The sequence below is a fragment of the Gorilla gorilla genome, chromosome 2 (assembly GCF_029281585.2).
Source record: "Gorilla gorilla gorilla isolate KB3781 chromosome 2, NHGRI_mGorGor1-v2.1_pri, whole genome shotgun sequence".
NCBI classification, from domain to species: Eukaryota; Metazoa; Chordata; class Mammalia; order Primates; family Hominidae; genus Gorilla; species Gorilla gorilla.
In genome coordinates this window covers 23,631,462-23,644,679 of record NC_086017.1, presented here as the reverse complement: position 1 = coordinate 23,644,679, position 13,218 = coordinate 23,631,462, and the positions used below count along the sequence as shown (strand labels likewise).

The following is a 13,218-nucleotide window of genomic DNA, read 5'->3' as shown; positions in this document are numbered from 1 at the left end:
CAACGAGGAACAAATCTCTTACGATGCATTTGGTTGCAAGTAACAGAATGCCTTACGAGTACCAAAAGTGGTTTTGATGATAGGAGTTTGTTTTTTTCCTGCAAAATGAAAATCTGGATATGGTTTCTTTCAGAAGCTCAACAGTCTTTTCTTGGGCCCCAGCTCTTTTCACCCTTCCATTCTGCCATTGTCACCTTGTCAGCCTCATAGGCCTTGCCTAATGGTCACAAGATGACTGCCTAAGCTCCAGGAATCACATTCTTACACCACAGCATCCAAAGATAGAAAGGGAGAAGTTGCTTTTCCGGGTCTCTGTTTTTTTCAGGCGATGTGTTATGCTTTCGGCCTCCGTGGTCAGAGGTAGGCCAGCAGCAATGAGGAAATCGAGAGCCAGAGAGTGTGCCATGTTCCCTTGGGCCATTTCTGCCATCACCAGCATGTGGTGGCAGGGATGGGATTTGAACTGAGCTTCTTGGGTGACCTGACTCTGCCACAGTGCCTGCCCTTCTGCTTCAGGCTGCCTTTGGCCACATCATACTTTCGTGGAGACTGATTCTGGTTGCCCAGGTCACTGCTTATAACCTGAGGTACAAGTAGTCCAGAACTGACCACTCCCTGCAGAGGAGCCAGCCTGGCCAGCCTCAGAGGGGTTTCAGAGGGGAGGAAGCAGCAGATACTCAACGAACCCAGGGTCTCGAGCTCCAGCCCTCGAGGTCCTGGCCTTCCAAAGGCCTTTTTAGGCAAACCAGTCCTTGGCTCCCCAGACCTGCGCCATGCCATGTGTGGCTTAAAACCCATCAACTTGGGGCTGGCTATCTGTTTTACAAAGGGCACCTCCACCACCCAGATGAAAGGATTTCTGTTGCAGTTAGGGTACTTTAAGTTGTAATGGGCAGAAACCCAACTCAAGCTTGCTTAAGAGCAAAGGGTATTCATTAGTTCCTGGAACACAGTGGTCTTGGGTTGATGAATTCAGGTCTGGCTTGATCCAGGGTGCAAATGATATTCCCAGGACCCAGCCGCATGCACCCCTTCCTTGCCCCCTCTCTATTTCTCAGCTCTGCTTTCCTAGTTGATGCCATTCTCTGGCCCATGTGGTTGCACGATGCCTGTCCACAGCTCTGGCCCCTGCATTCCCTCCTGTTCGTATGTGGTGGGAGATAACCAACAGCTCTTGTCTTCTGTGTGCGCAGAATCCCCAGGACTCACTTCAGTTTGGCCCTGACTGGTCTGAGTCACCCATCCTTAGCAATGACCAGTGGGGCTACTTCAGTTTCGGGGGCTAGGAAAGGCCTCATTGAGGAGTCACTGTTTGCAAAGCTCCAAGGTCTCACTGGGCTTGCTAGAAAACAAGGCACCAAGATAAGGACTGGGGTTGGGTGGGGCTGGGACAGGTGGCTCTGTGGAGGAGGTGGCACTGTGGAGGGCTGTAGAGGGCTGGGTTGGGCTGGGCCTGCGGAGATGAATGGGGGCACATTCCTGGAGTAGGGCAGCGCAGGATCGATCCTGGAGCGCCCAGTGCTTCGGAGTGCCTGCCATGGGAGCTGGGGGCAGGGATGACAGCGAGCAGTGTGTTCAACGCTGGGAAGCCTTTGGTTTTTAAAATTCGATGCCCCTCAGAATGCTATGGAGGGTGGCAGACACTTCCAGTCATAGGAGCACCATGTGGCATGGACCCTGTGGGAGCCAGAGGTTGCTGTCTGATGTCCCCTCCCAAGGATCCTTCCTTCTTCCAGGAAGTTCACCCCTAGGTCCCCTGGGCAGCCCGAGGGTCTGGGACAGGCCCAGAAGCACCAAATTCGATAGTATCTATTTGGCATTATGAATCAAGGAATTTTCTGGAGCCAAGTTTCTCCCCAGTCCCCTCCCAGGCCTGAGAACCCCACCCTGAGTAATTCCGGGCTCTGGGCAGCACCTGGTACATTGTTGGCACTTCCTGGGGGACCTGTCAAAAAGAGATTGATTTTTCTCCCTCCAGTGGTGCAGAAAATCCTTCCTGCTGCTCCAGACAGGTTTGGGGCATGGCTGGCAGGCAGAGGAGGCTCTGGATTGCAGCCCCACCCAACCTGGTGCAGGAGTCCCCTTTACAGACCCCAGCCGCTGCTTACATACATTCCAGGACAGGGAGCTCATTACCTCACCAGCAACCCTCTTGAACCCTGGTGAGCTTTGTTGGGGAGGTTGCCCTCTCACTGAGCAGGAATCTACTGCTCTGTGACTCCTGCCAACAACTGGGGTCCCAGCTCTGTGCTCTGGGACACAGTCCTTCCTGCTCACTCTGTCCTGGGTCAGGCCTGCAGACCCTGTGGAGTAGTGACTAGGGATCCCAGAAACTACCTTCTCCAGGCTGAGCAGCTCCAGCTCATTCACTGTGGGTCCTCCAGCTCTCTCCTCTAGACATGCTCTGTTTCTTTCCATCTGCTGAGGCATAGTCCAGTTCTGAAAACTGTATAGGAAGACCATCCCCTTCTTTATTGTGGGCATTAGGCCTTAGTTAATATGGCCCCAGAGTGTTGGCTTTTCAGTAGCCTCCTAGCTCATATTGAACTTGTGGTCAATTTCAATCTTTCTCAGTCTCTCCCATACTGTGATTTTGCAATCAATTTTTTAGATATCAAAAATTGTAGATGTTTAGCCCTCTTCTGGCTGGTTTCAGCCACTGTTTTATTCTGTGGAAGGGACTGAAGTCTGCCTGGCCCTGCACTCACATTATCCTCTGTAGATGCCTGAGCTGACTGGAGTCAGATTTCGGTAGCACCAAAAGACCCTTTTACTCCCCAGATTCCCCTCTTTCTGGCCACTCACCATGCCTGAAATGTCCTCATTATGTGCTCAACATGTGCTCTTCCTTAAGCCTGCTCCCTCTTTCAGTTCTCTGTTTCTGTTTCCCAATCTGAAATGCCTTTTCCCCATCTACCTGAGTTTGGCCAATTCTAATTTATCCCTCCTGTTATCTGACTCCAGCTCAGCCCTGGCCTGATGCACACAGGAGCATCTCACGGGTTCAAGTTTCCTTCTCTGTTGCTTTCACTCCTTCATAGCACTTACCAATGTATGATTACATTCAGGGGAATTATTAATTCCACAGCTACTTCTGGTTTGGAATCACAAGCTCAGAGGTGGCAAGGACTGCAAACTCAGGGAAGGTGGGGACCGGAAGCTCAGAGAAAACTGGAGCAGCACCTGCTTGTGTCATAGTCTTCCTGGGAACTCCCCAGCAGGGGTGACGCCAAATACCACACAGTAGGTCCTCACTGTAAAACAGGTGCATGAGTGAATGCCTACGTGGACAGACATGCCCTAGGTCCTGTTCCCCTTGCAAACACCGGGCAGCACCGCTTGCACACAAGGCTCTTCATCAGAGGCGGGGGATTTCAAGGTGAATGACCTGGCCCGAGGAGTGTGGCCGGTGGGGTTCTCTGGAAGCAGAGGCTGAGATGGAGTTTCAGGTCCCAGCTATTTATTGGGGATCTGTATAAAGGAATAAAGGGGAAGAGGAGGAGCAGGCTTGGGCAGATAGAGGACTCACACTTGGATGCTGGCCCAGCAAAGCCTTGATGGGGAGCACTGGACTCAGTCCTGCCCATTACGTTGGACTGCCTCTGGCTAAAATGGCCAGACCTTTATACCCTTGCCTCTCTTGGTCCCCAGATGCAGGGCCCCACACCCTGAAGGATCTGACAGCTGGAGGCTATGCAGTAATCACACTCCCAGGCCAGTGGTGTGTTGGAACCCACTCCTATGGGCTGGAAGACCCACTACTAAATATTCAGGATTTGTCAATTGTTAAACTGTTGGTAGCTTAAAGTCAGCCATGGTGGGAACGTTTAATTTATTCCTCAGAAATTGGGAAACACTACGTAACAGGGCTTTTTGTTTTTTCTTTCGAGAGCCAGTTTGAGCAACATACCACTACTTGTAGCTATGAAGCAAGTCCTCCCTTGGAGGGCAATTGGCCTGGGGGAATGCTGACGTATAGGCAGGTTATCACAGTGCTAAGGAGACAAGGACTCTAACAGCACAGGCCAGCCATGGAAACCATGAGGGAGTCACTGTCTATCCTGACAATCAGGGAAGGCTTTGTGAGGAGCTGACTTTTTTCCTGACATGGCAGAATATTCAAACACTACAAAAGACAATCCCATGAAAAGTAAGACTCCTGTTTGTCCACCTGGTCCCCTGGCACTGGTGTCCTCCCCAGAGACAGCTGCTCTTACCAATTCCCCTCATGTAATTCCAGAAATACCCTGTGCTCTTACAAGCATACATGGATGAGTCTTCTTTCTCATACAAACAAGCTCCCAAGCTGCAAGCCTTTCTACACTTTGCTTTGCTCTCTTAACCATGGACCTTGCACAGTGTCCTTGGTTAGTGAGTAAGAGCCATTTCATTCTCTTTAGCAGCTATAGGGCATTCCAACTCATAGATGTGCCGTAATTTACATAACCAGTCCCCGCTGGTGGATCTTCAGATTCTTTTGGCCTTTGGATATTTCAGATAAGGTCCCTGTGAGGCTCTTTGACATCTTGCACAAGCACAAGCCTCCCTGCAGGGTACATATTCAGTAGTGGAATTGTTGGGCCATCGTCTGTCATGGTGATAAAGATTGGCCTTCCAGATAAGGAACAGCATGTGCAGGGCCGAGAGGCATGGAAGGGGTGAGCTTGCTCAAGCGGAGGCAGCTGCTGTGGAGAGAGCACGGGCCTGGGGGCCAGGAGGGTGGGGCTCGACTCGGCCCTGCTGCAGAGGAGCCAGGTGTATCCACTGTGGTCATGGCTGGATGCCACAGGCACATTCAGACTGGGGAATTAAGGAGAGTTTAGAAAGAGACCACTGTCCAATGACCCATGGAAGCGTGGATAAAATGTGGCATACCTGTGCCATGGAATGTTATTCAGCCATGAAAAGGAAAAGAATTGTAACACATGCTACAACATGCACAGACCCTGAAAACTTTATGCTGAGTGAAGGAAGCTAGAGACACAAAATGCCACATACTATGTGATTCCATTTATAGAATAGATCTGTCTAGAACAGACAGATCTACAAAGACAGCAGGTAGATTAGCGGCTGCCTGGGACTGGGAAAAGGGGAAATGGGGAATGACTGCAATGGGTATGGAGTTTCTTTTGTGGGGTGACTAAAATGTTCCAGAATTAGATTGTAATGATAGTGGTACAATTCTGAATATACTAAAAACCATTGAATTGTACACTTTTGATGGGAGAATTGTATGGTATGTGAATTGTACTGCAGTAAAGCTGTTTTAAAAAAGAAAGAGTTTGCTAATAAAAGGACAAAAGTAAAGGAATTCAAAGAGTTGGTGCAGCACCCTGGGGCTTGCTACACTGGGGAGTGGTTACTCCTTACGCCTGAAGACAGGGGAGGCTGAGCTGCTAGAATCCGGGGGCTGTATAGAGAGGACTTCCCAGCAGGAGCTGTGACCTTTGATAGGGGTGTGCAGACATCCTGAAGGGCCCAGCAGGGAGCAACCAGGGGGAATAACTTCCAGAACTTTCCTCCTGCCCTCTGATTTCCTGCCAGTGCCTTCCACAGGCCAAACCATCTGGAAGGGCCTACTGAGGCCAGACACCAGATTCACAGATTTACTTCCTCATTTATTTTTCTCATATATTGTGAAATCTCAGCATCACAAGATGGCAAAATGGCAAACTCTAGCAGTTTCATGCAGCTGGTCTTTAACCTGCAACCCAATGGTACAGCCACTAATATAAAATACTGACATTCTGCCAGCTGCTCCAAGCCCCTCGATTGTCCCCCACCTTTGCCATGGCTTTTCCTTGAATCCTCTCAACTTCACCTATATCCAGCAATGGAGGGTTGATGCCTGGCTAGCTTGGCAGGGCCTGTGGGACCCTGAACATTCAACTGACAATTGCTCGGGCCTGGGGCATACTGCTTGTGGAGTGATTTGAATGCACCCCCTTGGTGAATTACCTTCTGGCGTTTTCTGCGCACCAGCTGTATGCCAGGCTCTGGGAAGCTGCATGGAGCCGTGTCATCTTAGAGCCTGAGCCTGAAAGCCCTCAGACCTCCTGACACTGAAGCACAGAGCCCAGGCTCTTCAAGTGGGGAGGTGAGCTCATAAGTCCCCTCGGGCAGCTCAGAAGCCTGGCCTCAAGCAGTAGGGTGCAGAGTGCAGCTTTGTCCCTCACACACTTCCTCTGCTATTGTCCCCTGCCTCAGGGAGAGGGCTGGGTGCCCGTCTGGTGACCAGCCCTGGCCAGGCAGCTGTGATTATGCCTGGCTTAATGTGGACATAATGCAGTCACTGAAGCTCTCAAAATGCAGAGTGTGCAGGGCTAGCAGGCTGGATGTCACCTGATCGGAGCCCATTCAATACCACCATGGCGTCACACCATCAATGGCTTCAGAAGAACAGGGAGGCCACATTCAGGGGTCCAAGAGGGGCAGAAGGAGCAGTGACCCTCATCCAGGACACAGGAGCCATTTTCTGCACTAGGGCCATTGCTTAGGGCCCACCACGGTAGTAGCCCTCAGTATCACACACATGGAAATACATGCAAGCCTTGGTATTGCTTTCCCACAAAAACCTTCCAGGGGCTTCCCATTGCCTTTTTTAAGAAAACAACTTTACTGAGGTATAATTCACATGCCGTACAGTGTCACCACTTAAAATATGCAATTCAATGGCTTTTAATATATATTCACAGATATGTGCAACCATCACCACAATGAATTTTACATTATTTTCATCACCTCAAAAAGAAACCTGTACCCATTAGCCACCACTCCCCATTTCCCTTCTTCTCTGCAACCATTAATCTCCCATGTGTCATTATGGATCTGCCTATTCTAGGCATTGCATGTAAACGGAATCACACGATATGTGGCCTTTTGCATCTGGCTACTTTCACTTAGCATATAATGTTTTCAAGGCTCATCCACGTTGTAGCGTGTGTCAGTACTTCATTCCTTTTTATGGCTGAATAACGTTCCACTGTATACCTCATTTTGCTTATCCATTAATAGTTGAGGGAGTTATTCCGCTCACTTTTTGGCTGTTATGAATAATGCTGCTATGAGCAATCATGTACTCATTTTATTGTGGACATGTTTTCATTTCTCTTGGGCATACCCCTAGGGGTGGAATTGTTGAGTCACACATTCTGTGTCTAACATTCTGAGGAGCTGCCAGACTGTTTTCCAGAGTGGCTGCCTCATTTCAGCTGCCCACCAGCAGTGCAGGAGGGTTCTGATGGCTCCACACCCTCGCCGACACTTGTTATTGTCTTAGCCTCCTAGTGAGTGTAAAGGAGCATGTCGTTGTGGTTTTGATTTGCCTTTCCCTGGGGACCAGTGCTGCTGAACATCTTCTCATGTGCTTGTTGGCCATTGATTGTATCCATTGCATTTTTATAAATTGAGATATTGCTTATGTGAAAAAGGTACACAAAGCATCCCTGTTCACTTAAAAGAATAGTTACAAAGCATGACCCATGTAACCATAACCCATATCAAGGAGTGGAATATTGCCAGGACCCCCAGAAGACAGCTGGGTGCCCCTGGCCAACCACAGCCCCTCCTCGCCCTGGGAATAACCTTGTCTTGATATTGGTGGATGGGCTCCTAAACAATACTATCCAGTTTTGCCTGCCTTTGACCTTGATCCAAATGAAATCACTCTGTGGAAATCATTTCTGGCTTGCTTCTGTCCCTCCACACTGTGTTTCTGAGTTAGTCCCTGTCAGTGTGGCTTGCTAGAGCTGTTCATTGTCATTGCCCTATTGTGTTCCATTGAAATGCACACGCTGTGGTTTATCCACTCACTATGGATGGTCATCTGGATGGTGCCCAGGTCAGAGTGATTATGAACATTGCTGTGTGGACATTCTTGAACCTGTTTCCTTTGCACACACAGTGTGATTCTCTAGGGTATGTGTCTTGGAAATGGAAGGTCTGAGTCATAGGCATGTGCATCCTCAGCCTTAGTAGATACTGGAAAACGGGTTTCTAACATACGTGTACCGGGTTGGCATGCCTCCAGCAGTGTCTGAGGGCTCCAGGTGCTCCATATGCTTGCCAACACTCAGTATTGTCAGAATCCATTTTGAGCATCCCCCAGGTATCTCTGTCAAAGCCTCCAGCTCAACTGGGCCTGAGTGCCTCAGAAACACCTGCCTCACTCTGCCCCCAATTGTGTCATCACACCTCCAAGCCTTTGCGCTTTCTCCTGCTTCTGAAGCCAAGGCAGAAAGGCAGGCTGGAGATTTGGGAACTATCCCCTCACTGACAACCTGTGTTGGGGATATCTGTGTTGTTTTGGGGACACAGATTTGTGGGACGCAGCCTGCATTTGAAGGGGCTGCTCATCCAGCATGGGCTGTGTGTGTGGGGGTCCTGGGAGACTGCTGCCTACAGGAGGTACTCTGTGATGCCAGGTGTTCTGGAACCAGAGCCTTCAACCAGCCAGTCCTGTTCCTGAACACTTTGGATGCCTGTGGCATCACTGGCTCATTTGATTGCAGATACTGAGGTTGAAATGTGGTGGCTCTCCCTCCCTGGTGGTTCTGTTGACCAAACACTGGTCACCTCTCCTGGAAGCAGAGCTCTTAGGGCTAGGAGGACCCTGAACATGGACCCAATTCTCAGAGACAGGGACTTAATCTTGTCACCTCAATATCCCCAGCATCTTGAACGGGCCCAGGGCCACAGGCAAAACTAGCGAGTTTTTTGAATGTCTCATTCTCTTCCAGCACCCTGATTTTCTCAGAAAAGCTGGAATTGTCTTCACTATATGTTAGAGTTAAGGAAACTGAGACCTGGAGAAGAAGCATCACATGGGAACTAAGTGGCCAGCAGGCACTCAGTTCACCCCTCAGCTCCAAGCCCCTTGCCTCAGAATGTCTCACAGACCAGCTCTGAGACTTAGTTTAGCCTCAAGGCTTTTTTTTCTGTAAAAAGGAGTCAATCATACTAGCTTCATGGAATTAATAAGATGCCATACACAAAAGCATGGGCCCAGTGTGTATGCAGGGGGTTAATAAATGTCCACTCACTTACCCCTTCCTCCATTCATTCTTTCATGATATAACAAGCAAAAGCAATTTGACCGTCTGAATGAAGGATAATAAAAATGCTCACACATGGTGAACCAGCAACTGTGCTCACTGGGAAATACCCATCTCTGTGCCTGTACACAGTAGGAGCTCAATTCATGACTTAGGATGGTGGAGGAAGGAAGAGAAGCTTTAGTCCCAAAGATATTTCTTTATAGTTGAAAAAGGAAGAAAGGGGTGGAGGGAGGAAGGAAGGAAGAAAAGTGAGAGAAAGAAATAAAAACAATTTTTTAAAGTACACTGAAAGTAACCTGATATGCCGTAGTCTGGGTGTTGGGTAAAATGTTGCCTTCTCTTATTGCTAGGCTATTCTAAAACAAAGGTAAGCAAAATATGGCTCATGGCCCAACTCCAGTCCACTGTCTTTGTAGGTGAATAAAGTTTAAATGAAAAACATCTGCCATTCAATTCTTGAACTTCATATAAATGGAATCATAAAGTATGTCCTCTTTGGTGTCCAACTTCTTTCCCTCAACATTACCTCTTAAAGATCCATTCTTTGTGCATGTGTGAGCAATTCATTCTTTCTCCTTGCTGTATAGTATTTCATTGTATGAGTACAGTTAGGCACTATCATTATCCCCATTCTACATATGGGGAAACTGCTGCACAGAGGGCTGAAGTGGCTTGCACTGCACAAAGGCTGGAATGAGAGGGCCTAGAATCCAGGTCTGAGTTTCCTACACCAGAAAGAAAAAACTAAAGCCAGACCCAGATAGGTGGGGCAGGGGTGGGGGGCGGGGGGGAGCTGGGGGCTGCACTTGGCCTTGGCGTGCAGTGACCTGTGCTGTGCTCTTCCCCGCCCTCCCCTGCAGATCCTGGAGGAGAACATGAAGCTGGAATGTAAGTGCCACGGCGTGTCAGGCTCGTGCACCACCAAGACGTGCTGGACCACACTGCCACAGTTTCGGGAGCTGGGCTACGTGCTCAAGGACAAGTACAACGAGGCCGTTCACGTGGAGCCTGTGCGTGCCAGCCGCAACAAGCGGCCCACCTTCCTGAAGATCAAGAAGCCACTGTCGTACCGCAAGCCCATGGACACGGACCTGGTGTACATCGAGAAGTCGCCCAACTACTGCGAGGAGGACCCGGTGACCGGCAGTGTGGGCACCCAGGGCCGCGCCTGCAACAAGACGGCTCCCCAGGCCAGCGGCTGTGACCTCATGTGCTGTGGGCGTGGCTACAACACCCACCAGTACGCCCGCGTGTGGCAGTGCAACTGTAAGTTCCACTGGTGCTGCTATGTCAAGTGCAACACGTGCAGCGAGCGCACGGAGATGTACACGTGCAAGTGAGCCCCGTGTGCACACCACCCTCCCGCTGCAAGTCAGATTGCTGGGAGGACTGGACCGTTTCCAAGCTGCGGGCTCCCTGGCAGGTCACTGCCTGGATCTTCACAGGGAACCGCAGGAATGCTGAGCTTGTCTTTTCTGCTGAGGAGGGTACTTTTCCTGGGTTTCCTGCAGGCATCTGTGGGGGAAAAAAATCTCTCAGAGCCCTCAACTATTCTGTTCCACACCCAATGCTGCTCCACCCTCCCCCAGACAGAGCCCAGGTCCCTCCGCTGCTGGAGCGAAGCCTTTTGCAGCAGGAACTCTGGACCCCTGGGCCTCATCATAGCAATATTTAACAATTTATTCTGATAAAAATAATATTAATTTATTTAATTAAAAAGAATTCTTCCACCTCGTCGGGATCCGTTTTCTGCAATCAAAGTGGACTGCTTGCTTTCCTAGCAGGATGATTTTGTTGCTAGGACAAGGAGCCATGTAGAAGTGTACATAACTATTCTTTATGCAGATATTTCTACTAGTTGATTTTGCAGGTACCCACCTTGCAGCACTAGATGTTTAAGTATAAGAGGAGACATCTTTTATACATATATAGATATATACACACACACATTTATTATTATTATTTTTTTTTTTTTTTTGCTGTTTGCTGCTACTTATCCAGAAATTTGAGCTGGTCCAGATTTGGAGACGTTTTTTCCAGAGTATGTTTTCCATCCTTTTGCCCTCCCCAGTTCAAACTTCACCATTAGAAAAATCCAGTTTGGAATACATAGAGAGGAAAAATAATAAATTCCCAGCAGTTTCCATCTTTCGGAAAGTGAGCCACCGGATAAGAGAGAATATTTTGTAAGAGACTATTTTTATATGAATATTTTATTTATATCGAGTCTGCTGTATCATTCCACGGCCTGTGCTTCTTCTTAATTCTGGTACTCACTTTGGGGTAAGGAGGGGCGATGCCTGGTTGTGGCATCAGGCCCCACGGGGCCCCTTGCACAGCTGGATTCTTGAGTTCTGTTTGCCAAGTGGGCACAAGCTGCCCCTGGATGCCTGGGGTTGAGGCATCATCTCATCCATGTTAGCCAGGAAAGAGATAAAATCCCCAGCCTCAGCCTGTTAAGCTCAGGCCTTTCAAGCAGGGCCACTGAGTGGTGGCCTCGAAATGAGTCACTGTGGTGGGAGGTCATCGTGCCCGTCACAGGGACTTGACCGTCATCATGCAGCAGAGGCCAGTTCAGGGAGCCCCACACATCACCAAGACACTAGCCATTGCCTGCATGTCCTGGAAGGTGAGATGCAGTCCTCAGATGAGGGGACCCAAAGCAGATGGGGTGAGGGGCCGATGAGCAGCCGGGCCCAGTGGGGCTTCCTGGATATCCTGCTCCCAAGGCCAAGCGGCAGAGAGAGGTTCAAGTGAGGCCACTTTGCTTTGGGTCCAGCTACACCCAGAGCCTCAGCCTAGAAAGCTGTCCTCCAGCAGGCTGGGGGTGTTCTAATATGTGTCCGTTTGCATTTCCGGTGTGTGTGTGTGTGTGTGTGTGTGTGTGTGTGTACTGTATCTCCTTAGGGACTTGAGTGTAGTCACGTGACTTTGCGCCTTGCAGCGCCTCCGCTGTACTCGTGTATGTATGTGTCTGTGTGTTTCCATGCTACCCAAGCGTCTGTTTCTCTCCATGTGCCTGGGAGATCAGGTCTCAGGCATGGAGCTGCATGCCTTTGCATCTGCTGCTCCCCAGAGTCTCTGCTTGTGTGTGAGGGCTGGTGGTATGAGGCAGACAGCAGAGATTGTGTGTGATTGTGTTGAACCACCAAGAGAAGGCACCTCTGAACTCTGTCCCCACACCCATGGGTGAAAACCAGACACCTCTGAGACCACAGCACAGCCCCATGGCCCCACCTGCTGGGAGCCCCTCAGTATCTAGGCTGTGTCTGACTCCTCAGTGTCCACACTGAGCCTGGATCACAGCATGGGCAAATAAAAGTGACTGGATGGTTGCATGGTTTCTTCCCTTGGACCTTTTTTTCCATTTTTCTTTTACTTGGGTGTCTGGAGGAGTGGGCATGTGAAGGGGCCATGGAGTGAATGGATGGAGGGATGGATGAATGTGTGAGTAGGTAGGTAGGTGAATGGGTAGATGTGTGGATGGATAAGTAGGTGGGTGGGTGAATGGATAAATGGATGGATGGGTAGATGGATGGATGAAGGGATAAACAGATGGGTGGATGGATTGATAAGTGAGTGGATGAATGGATGAATAGCTAGGAAAGTGGGTGGGTGGATGAGGTAGGTACACCTACAGATAGGTAAGTGAGCCGTTTCTTGGGAGTCCACAGGTCACATTTTATCTTTGCTTTGGAAAACCTACCAGATCTGCCATGAGCAGGATGGCTTCCCAACCTTGCAACCCTTCTGCTTCTGGCCTCCTTGGCACCTGGGAATGGGGGAGATTCTGACCAGCCTCCCCAGATGAGTGTTCAATTATAGTTACATAAACACAGTCTCAGAAGAGTCATCCCTGTGTCCTCCCTCACTGTGGATTCCCAGCTCCGGGGCCTGCCCTCTCTCTGGTGCCCTGTTCAGCTGTGCTCTGAGCCCCAGTTTCTCCACCTGTGAAATCAGAATAATAACACCTACCTCACAGGGCTGTTGTGAGGATCCTCCCAGTAATGACTGTATGGCACTTTGAGTTGCAAAGCAATGGATGAATGCTAAATATTATTATTAATTATTATTATCACTATTCTCTCCACAACTATTGGATTCTTCAAACATGGCTTATGGTAATAAATATTTGGTTCTGCATTGGGCAGAGGTATCCACC

At 49.5% G+C, this 13,218-nt stretch overlaps 1 protein-coding gene across 1 annotated transcript in view; it reads left to right on the top strand.

Annotated features, from left to right (window-relative positions):
• WNT7A (Wnt family member 7A) overlaps positions 1 to 10,786 on the top strand; it is a 61,312-nt gene extending 50,526 nt beyond the window's left edge. Inside the window, exon 4 of the mRNA XM_031009483.3 lies at positions 9,917 to 10,786. Coding sequence (XP_030865343.1) covers positions 9,917 to 10,396 — 480 coding nt within the window. The 3' untranslated portion in view covers positions 10,397 to 10,786. The remainder of the gene's footprint in view (positions 1 to 9,916) is intronic.
• The last annotated feature ends 2,432 nt before the right edge of the window (positions 10,787 to 13,218 follow it).